The 18,452-nt window shown below is 39.3% G+C and overlaps 1 protein-coding gene and 1 long non-coding RNA gene across 4 annotated transcripts in view; one reads left to right on the top strand and one right to left on the bottom strand.

Annotated features, from left to right (window-relative positions):
• Window positions 1–2,968, top strand: part of LOC138059130 (TNF receptor-associated factor 6-like) — a 13,922-nt gene extending 10,954 nt beyond the window's left edge. The window contains exons 6-7 of the mRNA XM_068904664.1: window positions 1–182; window positions 2,155–2,968. The exon at window positions 1–182 is cut by the window's left edge and continues 168 nt beyond it. Of these exons, the coding sequence (XP_068760765.1) occupies window positions 1–182; window positions 2,155–2,662 (690 nt within the window). The 3' untranslated portion in view covers window positions 2,663–2,968. The remainder of the gene's footprint in view (window positions 183–2,154) is intronic.
• A 5,226-nt stretch (window positions 2,969–8,194) lies between these two features.
• Window positions 8,195–18,452, bottom strand: LOC138059136 (uncharacterized). Of its 3 annotated transcripts, XR_011134159.1 has the most exons (4): window positions 18,351–18,452; window positions 18,135–18,215; window positions 16,489–16,622; window positions 13,903–15,824 (listed from the first exon to the last, which is right to left on the bottom strand). It is a non-coding gene; the product is annotated as an uncharacterized lncRNA (long non-coding RNA). The 3 variants fall into 3 exon arrangements; XR_011134160.1 differs by lacking the exon at window positions 13,903–15,824 and adding an exon at window positions 8,195–9,533 and having other exon boundaries at window positions 18,135–18,430; XR_011134158.1 differs by having other exon boundaries at window positions 18,135–18,430.

The raw sequence follows: 18,452 nt of genomic DNA, 5'->3' as shown, positions 1-18,452 counted from the left end.
GAGCAGGCCAGCCATGACGTGTTTGTGAATGACTTGGCAACACTGTGTGAGCAGCAGCGTGAAGAACTAGATGAACTCAGACGCCTTGTTACTGCACTCACCAGCACGGTTCAGCATTTGGAACGTCGCCTCGAAGACACTCGTATGAGGGTAGAAAGGCCTGTACAAGAGCTTACTGTTAGGTGAGTGGGGTGCAACGCGGGTATATGGTGAGGATTTACTCCCAGAAAATCCAGTGACCAAGGTGATGGACTAAGACTACGGCTTGAGATTTCTATCAAACGTTAAGAGACCAACACTACCAAAGAAAAATTGGCCAGGCCAAGTTACACGAAAAATGTTGCCCGTATTACTAGCCCTTTAAAGTGGTACTATGACCAAACAATCAATTTTTTTCCTTTGGATTTCAAAAACTGTGTTAACTAAACACGAACTGGCCCAAGTTTAAAGCCTTAATTTCAAAAAGACAATTGTTTATTTTAAATGGAAATCATAAAATCTTGAGAGAGCTGGATCGAGGAGAAAATGACGTCAAATGCTCACTAGTTTAAGAATGCAATGCGTTTGTACGCGACTGAATTAATGTGCAGCACGGGAGTTTCGGGCTTTCAACTCGCGTTTTTTGCGTACATAATAATCTAGGTTTACACTCTGAAATTTTAAGGTGGCTTACAACAGTTTTCCGAAGAAAAAGATCAAGATTTTGAAATCCGTAAAATTAAAGCAACGGGATGTCTCTTTTGAAGTGTTAGTCACTGCAATTGATGTAAAATGTAATTTGACCTAACAAATAAATGCAAACCAGAGGAAAATGCTAAACATAGTGACCGAGCTCCTGGAGGGGGGACTGGAAACTAGACACTTCAAAGGCTTTTCGAAAACCAGCCGTACAGCCCCACCTCAAAATTTCAGGATTTCCGAAAGCGAGAAAAAATAATTATGTAGAGAAATGGTTAAATCTGCCAGACAGGTTTTTCACAAATGACAAAAAACGTCGATTTTCGTTTATTTTAATAATAACTGAAAAACTGTCTGATAGAACTTTTTGAAAAAATGTTGACGGTTTTGTCTACATGTTGTTTTTTAATTCGCAAAATTTTAACCCTGGTTGTACGGCTAGGTTTTGAGAAAAAGGCCTTTGAAATGTCTAGTTTCCAGTCCCCCCTCCAGGAAGTCCGCACTGTATTAAGCGTTTTCCCCTGATTTGTATTTATTTGTTAGATAAAATTACATTTTACATCAATTGCAGTGACCAACACTTCACAAGAGACATCATTTTGCTTAATTAATTTCACAGATTTCAAAATTTTGATATTTTTTCTTCGGATAACTGTAGTAAGCCACCTGAAGCTATTGAGGCAATGACGTCACTTTTTCCGAGATCCAACCTTCTAAGGTCCAGTCGATCAGTTTTGAACGTGAGTAATTGCGGACCGTGAAATCCAAAACTTACACTCAAAGTAAACAGCATTTGGATAAAAATCAAAGCTCAAAATTTTGCCAGTCAGATGTTAAGCAAACACACTTTCAAAATTTGTAGGAAAAAAGAAATTGATTTTTTATGATAGTACGACTTTAAAAACAATAGCAGATGCTTACAACACCAAACAATAGCAGGTTACAGGAGCTGCTACACTTCTGTCAATCGTCCTCTTCTGAGAAGAGAAGTCTAACCTTTCCTCAGATGGCATAGCAAAGGCAGAACTGTGCTGCTCAGTTATTTCCGAGCCCGGGCGGAAGCAATGCATCGTAAAAGTTTGCCTTGGACTCAGTTCTTTCGGCTCTAATTTAGCTAGACCAGTATCTTCGGTTATTTTGACGTAAAATTTCCTCTCACCGCATTGGAGATGCAGTTTTCCCACTGTACAATCCAATGATAATTTATGAATGAAAGCGAAAAAAACTGTTATGTTAACGAGTGGCAGTATAACTGATACTAAACTTTCTGTTTTAAAAAGACTTTTCCTTTGATTTTCTTCGTTTAAGTACTTTTCACCAAAGTTCATGATGAAATGAGTTTTAAAAAACACTGACATGTACAAATTCTTGGCTTCACTTTAACTCTGTAAAAATGGCGTTCACCTTGGCTGCTCATAGTGGTGATATAACCATGGGTCTCAGCTGGTTATTAACAGTGTTCCTCTTATCTGTCAGGTTTAACCGGGTAGAAACGAAGGTGCTGGAGTATGAAGGCCGTGTGTGCAATGGTTCCTACATCTGGAGGATAGAGAATTACCGGCAGTGTCGTCAAGATGCCATGAACGGAGTTATGACGGCCATACAGAGCCCAGCTTTCCATACCAGCCTGTACGGGTACAAACTCTGCATGCGGATCAACTTAAATGGTGTGGATAGTGGAGTCGGAAGGTTCGTTGCTCTGTCCGTTCACATGATGAAAGGGGATTATGATAACATCCTAGAATGGCCCTTTACTGGAAGAATCGCTCTTTCCATCTTGGATCAGAGAGATGGCGTTGAATTTCGTCAGCATATCAGCGAGACCCTGGTCGCCAAGCCAAATCTGTTGGCCTTTCAGAGACCAACAGCTCCGTGCAATGACAAAGGCTACGACTTGGTGGAATTTGCCCCAATTGAGCAGATCCGTGAACCGCAGTACGTGAAGAACAATACCATGTTGGTCCACATTCAGATTTTTCAGTAAGAAGGCATTTGCCGCGGCAATCGAGGGCTTCGAGGTTCCCTCGTCGTGGTCTCCAATCCAGCAAGTGCGGTCGTGAGCGCGGACGCGGTGGCACTTGCAGGCGTTGACGCCAACCTGTGAAAATGTTCTCGTATTTCTCAGCTTACATTGCTTACGCTTCACCTGGCATTGCCAGGCAGAAAGCTCTGTAAGAAGCATGGAAAGCAGCCTTAGTTTGCTTGCGCTAAAGAACCTCTCCAGAGTTCGGTGAAGTTTTCAGTTTGTTGTTTCTTTGAGTCCAGACATTTCCCCAGCTGCTTGATCAAAGTGGTATATCATAAGATCATTATGACGGCAGTTTTACGCCTGACAAATAGCAGTTGAGGAATTTTTTTTTTCTTTGACTTGGTTGAAGACTAAATACGTGCATGTATATTGACCGAACGCAAAAAAATGGCCGCTAATAGATCATTCTTTTGCCTGTGTTAATTAGCGTTAGAAGCCTCGTTTGTATGTTGAAGATTGAGAGAATTTTGACTGTAAACCGAGGCTAGTCAGACTAACTTGCAAAATGAGAAAAGAATGATTTTTGCGTTCGGTCTGATTTTTTTATTTTTACTTTTTGCATTTGTCTGTTGTAGTTTGCCTTGTTTTAACGCTTTACTTGAAAAGCTTTACGCAAAGATGACCACGACAACGTCATTGTCCAATATAACTTTACGTATTTTTAATCATTTCGCAATGATAACAAATCGCTCTACGTTGAAAGTGTGGACCAACCATTCAGTAAATAAAAATTGCATCGATCAACGGTATGGATGCTTGTAGAGAGTAATTTTGAAAATAATGTTATTTCATCTGGTTTGAAAATCAGATGAAATAACAGTGGCCGTCTTTATACTTGAGACGTTTAATACGTCTGGGCGACTTTGGGCAATTTAATTTAATGCGTCTTTTAGTTCGTCATTTAATTCGTCCCTTATAAAGACGGGCGAGAGACGCAGTATACGTCTGGACAAAATTAATCATTTGATGCGTCTTTGAAGACGCACTAAACGATTTAGTTCATCCAGACGTACGATGCTTCTCTCGCCCTTCGTTATACGGGACAAAAAAAGACGTCTGTGCTTAAGCGCCCCGTCGCAATAATTTGTGATATTTTTTATTACTAATATTTCAACGCTAGCAGAGGTCTCTTTTCTTTTTGCGTTCTCTCGGCTGACGGGTACAGGAAGAGAGACCTCTATTAATATTTCGCCCTTTATAGCTCTTTATCTAAACTACAACATTAAAATTTGCGTCGATATTAACTATTACGAACAATCGTGCACGCACGATTCCTTTTCTAAGCATTTGGGATAGTAAGGAGACAACTGAGATTCCCTGTATAATATCTGTTGAAACAGATCATTGAAAACAGTTAGGCGTGTTGCATTTGACATGGTGTGAGACACAATAGTGTCATACAAACGAAACAAGTTACAATTTGTCAAGGAAGATTATTGCTAAATCATCAAAGCCGTGAGAATCAACCTCGAGATTCCTCGATGACAACTGCAGTAGATTGCCGCGCTGGTTCCGGAACGGGACCAGTTACAATTTAGTATAACGGAATGGCCAAACGCGCGCCTCATTTCCAACGCAACATGTTAATGTTTATGTGCCCCAGGCCCCTGGGGTGCAACAAGTGGACCTAGCGCGCATGCCCTATTGCAAAATGTTGCGTGAACGTGGCCAAACCAGTACAACACCACACAACAACCAAAATGTTGCATGAAAAATTTGACCTTTTTCAAATTTGATCCAACATGTTGCAACATACCACAACGTATCGCAACAGGGTTGCCAAAAGTATGCAACATGTTGTGCCCTAACAATGTTGCAAGATGTTGCGTTGAAATATTGCGAACGTTTGACCAGACAAACCAAAATGAGCTTGTTTCGAAACCATTTCAAAGGCACGCTGAATTTGCTACTTTGATGTAAGGTGATCATTTGTGGATGTTGAGGGGTTTACGGGGATTCGGAACGGCACATTTTATGCTCGTTTGTTTAAGGCCCGTTAAAAACTTAAACGGAAAAAACTGAAGATTTTCCGCATGTTTTTTTCTCTTCACTCTCCATTCATTTACGTAAATTTGCGTTGTCGACGTATTTTCACCGCGCAAAATTCCAAAAACCGCGGTTTTTGGTTCTTACATAATCGCGGGGTAGCGTTAATCGTCTTTTCATCAGCTTGGCCCTTTAGAAGCCGGTATTGGTGGAATCACCAGAATAAGCAAAATGGCTGCATCGTCTTTTGTCTTCCAAGCCTTTTTCTTTCGAAGACACAGGGGGATTTTTGGTTTCTCTGAGTGCGCCATAATTGGTTCGGGGCTTTCGATTGAACGCGTGTCCGTTTCTTCTTTTAGACCTAACATTAGGGGTGTAATGTGACTTTTTTCTTTAATGCGTTTATCTATAGTAGTTTAAAGCCGCGGGAAGTTGTTAAACTGTCACAAATAAGTAAGAGTAACTAAGGGGTAAAGTAAAGGAACTTTATTTAAGTGTCTGGTCATCTAACGCTGTAGAACTAATTAGGGACACTTTAAACTGAAATCAACGTAAATCAAGTCAAATGTTGGTTTTTGAGGTCTGCAGTTTAATTCTTTGGTGACCAAGGTAAATTTCTTCGCAATTCAGAAATCACATTAAGTGGGTCACATTCGGGTGTCAAGCTCAGACTGAGTTCTTGTGAAGCCCAGGCCTCGCGCTGCCAAGCGCAGGGGAGTTGCCTTGATCAGGGCAAAGTCTTGTCAGAAAGTGTTTGGTTGTTCAACGTCAGGAAACTCGCTCATACAAAGGAAAATTTGATCTTTCAACTATTGCCTGGGTTGAATAGGTCTGTTGCAAACAAGTTGCATTTTTTTTTGCTTTGCTGTCAGGTACCAAGCGGCCTCAGTAACTCAAGGTAGTATTCCTCTTGGTGAATCAAACTGGCGTGTTTGGTCATCAAACTTAGAGACAAGTCGTGGATTGGTTTGAATCAGAAGCGTGGTATCACTGGGAAATATTGCCGTTACTCCCGGTTCGGTAATCAACACGTTAACCTCATTTGGAAACTTCTTTTCTCTGCACCTCTGGGGCTGTCACCTTGTTGTGGTGGTGTGGCTTGTGCGCCTTGTTGAATCCACGAGCTAGGCCGGTTGGGGTTCGTCCCCTGGTGGGTCCAACCTTGCGGGATTGGTCGTGAGGGAGAGGTTGGGCAAAGGACAGCTCTAAGTGTTCCGAATCAGCGGCTGGGGCTTGGGGCCAGTCACCCCTCATCGTGGTAATTCAGCATCTTGTTTTCGTCATCATTAAGGAGGGCAGATTTCCTCTAATTTCTCCAGCTCGTTTCACTATTGCAGTTGCTTCGTTTTCATCTCTATTGAGCGTTGTATGTTCGCTGGCAAGTGCTTTGTGATTTCCTTTTTGTTGTTGTCGTTGTTAAGACGTTTGGTGATTGGCAACAAAAAATTCTTGCCATACTTTTTCAGTTGGTAAAAATCGGTTACCTTGCCCATTCACGGGTTTTCACGCCCGGCGCGGGCTGGATTTTATTTGCTTGATAATTTATTTGGCATTGTAATTACGTCGAATGACTTTCTGAAGCACGCGATCGAAAACCCTTGACAAGACGGCAAAGTGCTTTTTGCCCACTGAACGTGCACGCTTCCAATGAAATCTTTTCTTTGCGCTGACATTTTGAAATGGCTTTGAAATGCTCATCTGTTGGCTGCGAAAGGCTTGGGCATCAGACCCTCTTTCTTGAGCGTCTGATTTGATCAAAGGGTTGCAGATGAAACAAGTCAAAACACGTGGAGTTAGAATTACTTTGCGAAGGAATTTGACCTGGTTACTCTTCAAAAATAAGCGTTATTCCGCAACTTTGAAAATCAATGTTTGCATCCGAGAGAGTGCTTTATTCTGTTATAAATTCTGTTGTATAACGTCCGTAGATAATAGCGAAAATAAATTTTCCACTTCTCGTTTAACTGAGTGGAATCATGGTTTGATTACTGTCTCTTTCAGATCAGCAAGATATCTTGATTAATATATGTACCACAGTGAGCCCACACAATCTGTTGGTGTTACAACCGTTTGTAATAATCGTGTCGTTTTACGAATGTCCCGAATATGGTTTGCGGGTATCGGTCGTGATGCCATGCAATTTCAGGGTTTGGACGCCATCTTGGGACTGGCTGGCCGACGGGCACATCACCTCGATTTGATGTGATTGTGAATCTGTCATGCCTCGACATCGGGTTCGTATCGCAATGCTCGCATGACCAAATCAAAGCGGTAACAGTTTCCCATGCTTTGCAGTTGGTTGCTCGGCCGTTTTCTTTGCTGTTTTGTTGATTTATTCGAAGTATCACTTGCAAATATGACAAAAGCTACTTATCAGAACATCAGAAAGCTGTGAAGTGATGTGTTTTGTAGGAAAAAGAGACTGCCAATTCGCCCCTGCACGGCAATTCGTGCCAGCAAAGATGCTGAGTTGTGATTTGTCAACTCAGCTGCTTTTCACAGGAGATTCAAGTTCTCTCTGCGCACTGTCTGTAAGCACCCCACAAGTCCACTTTCCCTGAATAATTCTGGGCAATCAGAACAATAAAAAAATATTATTTTACTAGACATCGAACGCACTTTACAAATCCATGATTACTACTAGGTTTATAATAAATATATTGGATTCACTGTTTGCTTCTTCTGTAGAAATATATCGATCAATATGTGCATGGACCAATGTTAAATAAGGGTTGTATCGCCTTACCTGCGGTGTACTGTCGTTCTTTTGCCTCAGAAGTGGTATTTTGAGCGATTTTGAAGATTTCGAGTTCGCTGTTTACTGTACCTCTCAATGGATGGACAAGAGTGGAAACTAATTTTTGAACGGCTCCAGCGTCGGGGTGATTTTTCCCCAGAAAATCGCATCGCTCCGCTTTCAAACTTCGCAGGAGAATGGCCGGAAAATTCACGCTTTTTCTTGTACCTCTCGCTTGAAAATTCATCTAAACGGCACGGAGCTACCCTCGAAGAATATCAAAATCCCATACCTTCCGAGCGGTCGAGATGAGTAACAAACCCATAAAGAAAAAGAACGAAAACAGGCAGAATTGGAGCTTAAGTTCAACAAGAAATAGCGTTTCTAAGCTAAGCCGCGCTGATCGACAGTATTTAGGTCTAAAAACCCCGTTGAAGACGGTTAACTTTCAATTGTTTTGCTGGGTACTACTATGTCTATACTCTAAAAAATTCGACTATCCACGAGCTTGTCTCGTTAGTCTAGTAGATATCGGAAACTGCAAGGTGAAGCCATCGATCCGGGTTCAACTCTTTGCCTCGCCTATTGTGAATCTTCTCAGCTTGTTTAAAATGTTTGTTTCGTTGAAGTAGATTTGAAGTCTTAAGAAGGTTGTACGTCGTGTAAGTTGAATAAAAAGGGAAATGTCAGTTTGGAGGGATAGAAATAAGTGACAACCTTGGATCAAAGTGTGTGTAGACCCATGGCAGAAGTCTCTTTCCTGTACTCATCAGTCCAGCGAGCGCAAAAGAAAAGAGACCTCTGCTAACAGGGAATTTATTAATAAGTAAAATAATAGTAAATAAATAATAAAAGAAATACAGGGAGAAAATCAAGAACAATAGCCCACTTTCGATACATTAAAATTCAGTCCTAAACAAAAAGCATCATCTCGAGGTTCTGAGGAATAAATATGTTTCTTCCCTAGAGCCTCGAGATGATGCCTTTTGTTTAGGACTGAATTTTAATACATCGAAAGTGGGCTATTAACTATTGATCTATAACAATTATCAATAATTAAGATAATTCTGCATATACTACATCCCGCATAATTATGCCATTCTGTAGGTCATGCCACATGCCATTCCGCAAACTCATTCTGCCTTTTACCCTCAACCTAAATTTTCATCGATAAACTCGGCTGATTATTCAACTTGTGTGGTATATACTAAATCAATTATTCACCTCAGTGTCCGTGAAGGTGGTGGATATTGACCTCTACTTTGGTGAACCACTGTCAACTATTCAGGTCCTTCTCATAAACAAACTGTTATCTATCGTAGCTATTGCTTGAATCTCTTACTCCTACACCCACAACCTCGCTTGAGGTTTTCAACAGCTCCCCTTTTGTACACAAGTAAACTATCTTTACTTAGGGTAACTTCTTTAAATCGAAAGAAACTTTGAGTTAGACTAAGTAAGATACTAAGGGAAAAAGCCCGTCAGACATTAAACTTAAAAAGAATCTTGTGGTCGATTTTGCCAAAGCGATTTGACTTTGCTATGGTGACACACCTTGTTTGCTGCCAAAACTTTGCAATTTTAGCAATAGTGCAGGGTTTTCCGCAACTCCAAAATAAACAAATACACAAATAAGCAAGAAATAACTGAAGAAAGCAAAAATATACAGTCTTAAATTTATGTCCAACAAAAAAATGTTAGAACACTGAAAGACGAAGCGGAAACTTAACTTAAAAAGGACAGATGCGAAGACTCGTTTTTCGTAGTTTGCGCCCTTCAAATGCGAAATCTTCCAACCTTAAGCCACATTTAACATGAAAAATATCAAATCTTACATAAATAGTGACCTCTAACTTTTTTTTTCAACGGAAAATGCCAAGTAACATTTATCACAAGAATAATACACTGAATCTTAAAAAGTAATAACCTATGAATTTGTTAAAACGTGTATAATACATCAGTTTCATTTTTGAGACAAATGCCGCTGCCAATAGCAACTTCCTCGATTAGTATCACAAAAACAAGCACAATCCTTGGCAGAAATTATATCTTCTCGTACCCAATGGAACGGTAAAGGCAGATGGCAAACATGATTCCCAGAATCTGCAAGTGAAATCAATCAACGACGCCTTAGTTTAAAGATTTCAAATCCTTCAAATCGGAGGCAATAATGTTTTCACTCATATTTCAAATGCATTTTTTATGTACCTAGACTTACACTCGACAAAACGAGCACCTTGATTGGTTGATTCTTGGTCACGGGACCATACATCAAGGTCGTGTTCTATCGGGGTCAACCGTTTTTAGTTGGTTGGGTTTTTTCGTGTTGGTTTGGTTGATCAACTTTTTCAACCGGCATCAAACTAGGTTGAAACGGTTGAAAGAAAAAGTATTGGCAGCAACCTCTGTCGTTTACGCGGGCCATTTAAGGAGGCTCGAAATCGTTTCTCCTTTTTTCAAACAAATAAACATATTCTGTCCTTAGATACAGTTAGGGCAATCATATCAAGACGAAATTTGGCCAGGGTATTAAGTACCTATCGTAGATTTCTCACATTATGTTTTCCTCCAAAATAATGTTACCATGGCAACGATATTAGGCATTTCTTTGAGCCTTAAAATCAACATATGTTGTCCTTTTTGAAGAAACGGGACGGTGAAATTTTCCCATTCAGCGTTACCAGATAATGTTAGAAATACTCTCTAAAATATTTAAAATTCAACAAAATCTGTAGGTCAGTTTTTCAGAAAAATAAGTTTTTTTGAATTGTGACTCTAATTTTTTTTTCACCTACAGAATTTTTTTAAATTTTAAAGACAAACGGTTTAAATTAATCTAAGCTAACATGCAAAAAATGAAAAAAATTCACCGTCCAGAAGCAGAGATATAAACGAGTAAAGTTGCAAAATCAGGAAAAATTAGGGGGTTACAAGATCAGCATTTACGCATGCGTCACCCGCTCATTCGAGTCCGCGCGCGAGTGGAGCTACAGGTCAACACAAACGGAATTTAAGCTACTATTAAACCGTTTAAGTAGAATTTCGTAGTTTTCGTGAGTAGGAGATGTCTATTTATATTCCATGTATATAGGAATTGGAGAAAGGTAAGCGAAATTAGCGGTATTTGTTTATTTCTGGTGACTCATTTGAATCATGAGCTGACGCAAGCAGCTTACGAATTGCGTGTGTGGCTTACGCGCGCGCACTCAGCTGAAAACCCTTTCGAGCCTCCTTAAAGTCGGCCGCGGGCTCCCTGCCGTGTTGCTTTCGGGCCTCAACTTGTCAACGCTGAAAAGTCTGGTAATAACTATTCCCAGGAGTTACCGCGTTTCAACCGAAAACGATTGGAAAAGTGTACTATTGGGAAACCTCATCCGCTTCAACCGAAACCGGTTGCAGTTGAAACGGTTGATCCCAATAGAACACGACCAAAGCGTGTACTGTTATTGATGGTGAATGGTTTTATACTCCCATGAAAAAAGCAAGAATACAGGTTGCTTGGCAACGGGCGAAAGGACAGTGTAAAGCAGAATTCTGATTTACGACCTTCGTAACAGCGGCAAAACCCTTCACCGTCAATAGCTGCATTGAAAATTAATATGAGGCGCATACGTAAGTAACTTTATTTCAACTGGGGTTGATGAGGCTGATTAGGCCCCCAGCAAATACATGCTAATATGCCGACAAAAGTGAAATAAATCAATAAAGGAATAAAAATTGTATATGTACATATACATGATCAATTAATAACTAACATTCTAACTATATCAATAACTAAACAATCCTAAATCTTAAAATTATTACAATGAATCATAGAAATCTGTACATTACATATGTTGTAAAACCCACACAACTACAGTGAGACACTTTGTCTATAAAGAACCCCCCAAGAAGCTCTTCTTCAATGGGTAGAGCTTCATACCTCTGTTACGGAGGTCGTATGTTCGAATTCTGCCTAGGACTCTGTTTTTGCAGTTGTCTTTTCGCCCATTGCTGAGCAACTAGCTTACCTTGCACTCAAATTTGGTTGAAACTTTTAAAGAGTTTTTTTTTTTTTCAGTTTTAAATTTCTGGGCGCCGCCCCATCTTGAATTATTGTGGCTTGTAGCCCTGTTTTCCGGCACACTGGGGGACACAATTAGGGTGATCTTTACGAGCCACAGTCAACCAAGATGGCAGAGCCTAAGAAACTTGTAAAGAGAAATAGGTGATTTGAGATTTGTACTGTCTGTTTTATACATGTGTCACCCACAATGTTGAAATGTTAAATGAACAAAAGAAATCAAAATACCACGTTCAATATTCTCTTCATTGCATTAAATTATCTCAGTCTTTCCTTTGTATTTCCCTCCCCTGAGGTGAAGCAAGCCCCTAATATAGAGGGTCAGGATGGGGGTGCTGGAGTCTCTGCTATCAGCTAGCTTTTCCTCATTTCTCAGCTGTCAGCTAAATTTTTTGCCATTTCTCAGCTAAAACTTAAAAAAACACAACAATAGACCTCTTTACAGTTGTGTGCTTAGTTGCCTGGCCTTTAAATGAAAGTGAAGCCGGTGTTGACCTTGTTATGATTAAGACCTCCCTCCTTTTCTTATGTTAATGATGTTGTTGTCATGCCAATTAGTAAAAATTTACATAAGAAAAGCAGTGAGGTTTCTATCAAAACAAGGTCAACTGCAGTCTCACTTTCAATCATATGCCAGGTAACTAAGCACACAACTGTAAAATGGACTATTCTTAGTTAGTATATACTAAAACACTGGATAGCGTTGAACTCGCGCGCTGATTGGCTACTCAAACTCCGGATATACTTTGCTATTCACCTCTGAGCAATTCGCGCTTAATTCGCGCCCGAAAATGTTGTAATCTGTGCAGGAATAAATGAGTTAAAATCATCTTTTTGTGCTATATTATCTCACTGTTTTAGTATATACTAAAACAACTATTCACCTCAGTGTCGGTGGCTAATGGTAAATATCCATCATTATTAAAAACTGGGTCATTGGATAATGCAATTCGAGAGTTTCGATTGGCTAAGCCATCATGGGTTATGAGCCATTATACCATGATCTACAAACACGGCAAGCATATGCGTGATTTTTTGGGCCTTTTTATTTTTATTGTAGTCTAGTTTTCTATATTTTGGGGGCGTTTTTAATAAAACAATTATTCCACTCGCGCTTGTTGGATATGAGATGATTATAGCCAACTCGGCGCTACGCGCCTCGTTGGTTCTTTCTATCATCTCATATCCAACGCGCGCTCATGGAATAATTGTTAACTAGCCATCTCCACTTCGGTGAATAGTTGCTAATTATCAGTTAAAAAACAAATAGTGTCTCAGCTATCAGTGAAAATTTTGGCCGAATCTCAGCTATCATTTAACCCCATCCACACCCTCAATAGTGTTCACTAGATTAGTGACAACGTGATTTTTCCTGAGGACGGAGGGAATTGTATGCATTATAACATTTTAAATATGGTCAGGTGAAATTGACAACAAGGGCAACAATTTGATTTATTATTTATATGCTATTTTATTTCTAGAAAAATTACGAGTACATGGCCAAGATAGTTAACATACCGGTATATTTTCTATATATGAACATGCTAGAAACAAAATTGGGCCATGATTTTTAGGCTCTAAACCACAGCTAATTGCCATTTGGCAATACAACGTCTGAAGATTTGACATTATTATAATGAAAATTTGTTTCATGTTTGTTGCTCGATCGTTACTTCCCATGATTGTAAGAACCAGAGTTAATGTTAGAACTAAATCAAACAGAATACTAGTTTTCAGCGTTGTTCGTTATTTTGTCGGTTGTTGCCTCAACGGGCAAATGTAGTTTGTTTTGCCTCAAATGGCGAGTTTTTTTTAACGAGCACAACGGCTTCGGGAGAGATTCTAAAATACCCGGCCATTTTTTCACGGCATATATCTGTTGGTCCTGCACTCACGAACTAAGCGAGTGATATATAAAATATATAGTTTACGTCATAGAACGTGCGGCGTACGGGGTTTTATGCACGAGTTGTTTGTGTCAAAAACCCGAACGAGCGAGGAACGAGCGAGTGAGGGTTTTTGACACAAACAACGAGTGAATAAAACCCCGTACAAAGCACTTTCTATGTCGTGAACTGTTTATTACACATAACATGAGAATTTTCATTAAAATAGTTTTCTGAACGCGAATTAGAAACAAAAACTCACTAACAATAGAACCAAATGCAAATTTAATTTAATTCAATAATAAAGTACGATTTGCACGATTTGCACGATTTGCACGAGATGCATGAGTGATTGGCATGGAAACGCCTTTACGCTTTCGTTGATTGGTTATACTTCCACATGTGAAAGAGCTGTACGCCATTCTGATTGGCTGTATAGGCCTTTTTCACATGTGAAAATAAAGCGTATAGATTTGTACAAATGAGCTTTATGGAATAAAATTCTCATGTTATGTGTAATAAATAAATGTTCTATTGAGCCCTTAAACTGCTGTTTAAACGTAAAAACTAAAATCCAAGCTTTCGCCGATCAACGGCATCATCAGGGATGAAAAAATATTCCGCGCGCGCTATATATATGCAAAGAAGGTGTAGGGTGAAATGTGTACTTCACATCTTTTACACATTTCACGCTACACCTTCTTTGCATATATATAGCGCGCGCGGAATATTTTCTCATCCCGAATGATAAACTCAGGGTTTTGACATCTCAAGTATTGATGCCTGCCAAAATCAACAATAAATACTATTGGTAATGGTTGAAGATAATTGGTGACTGTCACTAGTTGACAACTTTTCGTCAGCTTAATCACTTATGACGTCAAAACCCAAACAGCTAATCCTTGGTAAGGGACCAAGGTGCCCTTGTCAACAGTCTGAGTGTAACTTAAATGTTAAAATTTGATCGTCACCTTGAACATTTGAGTGGTGTACTCAACTGACAAACAGTTGTAGTTATTCATTGAAATGTAGGGTTCTATCTTCCTAATTTGTCATCACAAACTGCTTTGCATACTGTTTTAAAGAAAAATTTGGCATTGGAAAGCATTCTCTGACATAATTAGGAATGGACCCGAGCCTCATGCATGCCCACTGCGAGATCAAAATGTAATTAATGATACCTTTATGACTCTATAAAGTTGTAGTGCGGTCTGAAAGACAAGCCCCGAGATTGGTTTAAAATCACACGCAGCATTTTGTGCTCGACCAAAAGAATTTCACCTGATTTTCCACTTAAACTGTCATTGATGGCACTGGAAGAAAATGTACTTTGTATTGGTCTCTGTTGCTTCACGACTCCACCACGACTCCACAACAGAATATATTACATTGTACTTTATAGAATCAATCATACCTCCAGATTAATTAAATTTAACAGTGTTTTTTGAAGTGTAGACAAACAAGGAGGTCGTTCAAACTGATTCCTCTGACTAATTGGAGATAGTTTGAGGCTGTAGTTTCTTGTTGCTATTTACTTATTGGAGGGTTTAAACAACAAATTTTAACCTACATTTTAAATTAAAAATGATGACAATTAGATAATGGCAAATGTGAGTAGACTCAGTTGGGCAATAATGATAATGTCAGGATACATGTATCCATGAAATTAAAGTCACAGTTCTTGCATGCTGCAGAGTATCCCCTATATCTTGAAGTCCAAATAGTATTAATTTAATTAATTAACCCTTTCACTCCTGTAAGGGCCTCTGATACTTATAGATTTTACTCTGTCTAACGCCAGACGATTTTACTTGTCAATGCGGGGGGAACCCCACAGGTGTGAAAGGGTAAATGAACTAAAATTAGAAGTACTTTGTTCCTTGCTGAAGTATTGGATGGAATATTATATTACCAATGTTAACTGTAATGTAGTTTTGGGAGTTTGATTTCAATATTGTGTTTACATATTTTAAGTGATAGATTACAATATGTGTGCTTGATCTGTATCACATCTACAAACGCAGCGTGACAGTGAATTGTACAGATCTGATGCAAATATATGACTTATTAAACGTCAGTTATTTGTGTTCATGTACACTTGACATTTTTTTGTGGTACATTAGATGTTTTAACCATGAAAGGCAAACAAAAATGTTATGTACGAATAGAAATCTGTATCATACATGTATACACAAAGCTGTTGATGAGTTACATGAGTAACAAATAAAGGGCTAAAATTTGTTTAGCATAAAACTGTGTTGTTGTGTTTTAATGATCTTAAATAATTATTCATTATTGTCAGTTTTCTCAACGCTGTGTGATGAGTCCAGATTCAATTTTCTAAGATCATTTAGGTCTGCTAAATACTCCTTAGCACCGTACATAAAAGGATTACATTTTCATGACAAGGCATGGCCATGAAAAAATAGAACTGTTGCAACACGCCTGAAAATGGAAAGAAAAAGCAAACTTTGGATACAAGTTGACAGTTTTTTTTTTTTGCGATCTTACTTTGCTGAAGTTACGATTCCACAAATGATTTCCTGTGCATTAGAAAACAAGTACTATGACTTTTGCACAAAGCGTGATGGGTTTAAAATATGATTCCTCAGATGACGCTAAGTAGCTTCAGGGCATCATATATATCATAACAATGATTCCTTCAACTTCAAATTGTGGGTCATGATTTCACAAAAAGATTGTGCGTGACAGAATCAAATGATGAATTCATGAAGCCTGAGAAAAGCCACATCATGATTCCGAAGGCACATACAATTAGAGCGACTTTCGTATGACCTTGAAAAAGTGTTGGCATTTTAAAACAAAGCTTCTCCTTATTATCCTAATATGGGCAGTAAACAGTTCGATTGCCCAACCTTCTGCACTTCAAATGACGTCAAGCGAAACTTTCAAGAAAGTTCCATGGGGCAATGACGTTTTTGCATCCGCGTTCGCGAGGCCAAGAAAAATTCGCGCTCGTTTGTTTTTGTTCAATAAGCCAATTAAATGTTTTACATTTTTGTTTACGTTCAGTTTTCTCGTTTATTTTTCAAGGTCATATGAAAGTCGCTCTATCTCAAGAATCATAACTAGCCTAGTTGTTCAATACCCCAATTTCCTGTGATTGTGTTACCCACAATGAGAATCTGATCGAAATGCTAATCAGCGTGAACACTGCGGTCCCTGTGAGATCGATATTAACTAACAGTAATGAACTCACTAATCTTCACGGTAAGGCTGGTTCTAAAAAGAACTAGACCCTCCGTGAGGGTACACTGAGTTGCTTGTAGTACGTGCAGCGTTCCGGGCAATTTTTTTCAATTTGGGGGGGGGGGGGGGGTGGTTTTTATTTCAATTGTTATAAATTTTGACAAGAAATGTGCGAATTCAACACAAAGATCACAATCGCCCAACTCTCAGAGGTTGACCATTGTTTCTGGAAAATCAAAAATTTACTCTCCAAGACAAGGTTATTTATCACCAGGTAATTCCATCGTTTTGGTAATAGCAGCTACTTTATTATTCATTAGCGTCACAATCTTTTGCCGATTTTGGGGGTCATTTTGTTGAAACTCAAGCACGCTTCCAACAGACCTGTTTATTTTCGTGACTTATGCGTTACCACAAAAATTCTCCCCGTATCACATTTCCACACATGTATGCAAATTTGCTAAGCTCGAAAATTACACAACATGATAACTTTACAAAAGCTGGAAATTTCACAGAAATATTTTCCACCGAAACATTTATTGAAACAAGCAACATATCTGCTATAAGAGGCAAGAAACCCTTCCTATTTCAGTTGCGTGCGTGCAAGCGAAACACACAATCACAAAGCAGATGCAATTAAATAAATTTCTGACAGTTCACATTCAACCCTTTTCGAAAGAACCTTGACCGTAAATAATAAAGCACAAAAGAGACAACAAGCCTTCATTCAAGTAATTTTCCCTGTCACATTTACAATTTTTTTTAACCTTTGCAGAGTTGAGTACAAAATGAATGTTACTTGCCAGACAAACAGGCAAACTTTAAATAGATGCGACGTCAGTAAACACTGTGAGACACACAACAGAGATCACAGATCTACCTGTGGTGTTCGATTCCTTCTCTGTCTTTGTTGAACCCGTAAGTTACCAGAGAAATTTCCATTTGGTTTCAGTGTTGTACGTAACACCACCTTAGGCTTGGCGAAATATTAGAAGTACAGCATATTTTGATTTCGGCTCGACGGGCGAAAGATTCACGCTGTCGAAGTCCATTACTCGTCGCTTTTAAGATTCCAGATCTTTATGTTTCACCGCCTGTCTTGACGTTCCATTCTTGAGCTCCATATGGGTATATTTTCTTTAAAGATGTACTAAAACGCCATTCGCGTTACAATGACTTCCGACGCCATTACAGGTTAATTGTGCAGAGCAAGCTACGCATTACCCCAGCCCCCTCAAACCTAACAAAATACGCAAAGAAGACTCTATGCACAAAGACACCACTTAGCAGGGGAGTGACAGGCAAGACTTTTACCGACACGGAAAAAAATACTAAAACGGAAATCTACCCATTTTCCGACTGGGTTTGGCAACCCAGTAAAAAAATATGAAGGGCGTTAAACGCAATCTATAACATATCCATCGCATCACACATCCACCATTGGTACACAACGAAGGCCACATTAACGGTATTTAACAAGCGACAGCCATCAAATTATAAAGAAACACTTATCAACAAAGTTTCGATGAGCATTCGTGTACTCACCACGACGAGAGCGCCGAGAAATCAAAAGGACACTTCTCCGAGGGACACTGAAAAACGCAGACTGCAGACTGTGCAGACCGTCTGTAAAATAAAAATTCGGTTAGCCTGAATAAGGCCTAAATAATATTCGGTTAGCCTAATTAGGCCTAAATAACATTCAGGTTAGCCTGTTTACGGTTAGCTCTCAATAATAGTGAGGGTAACGCCATATTTTACCCCTGGTCTGCACGGTCTGCACAGTCTGCAGTCTGCGTTTTGGGGTGACCGCTTCTCCGACTTTCTCCAGTACGACTCGAAGTATTTCCTCGACCACTCTAA

This window comes from Montipora capricornis, chromosome 8, assembly GCF_036669925.1.
Source record: "Montipora capricornis isolate CH-2021 chromosome 8, ASM3666992v2, whole genome shotgun sequence".
NCBI classification, from domain to species: Eukaryota; Metazoa; Cnidaria; class Anthozoa; order Scleractinia; family Acroporidae; genus Montipora; species Montipora capricornis.
Note: the sequence above shows the minus strand (reverse complement) of the source record. Positions and strands in the feature narration are given on the sequence as shown.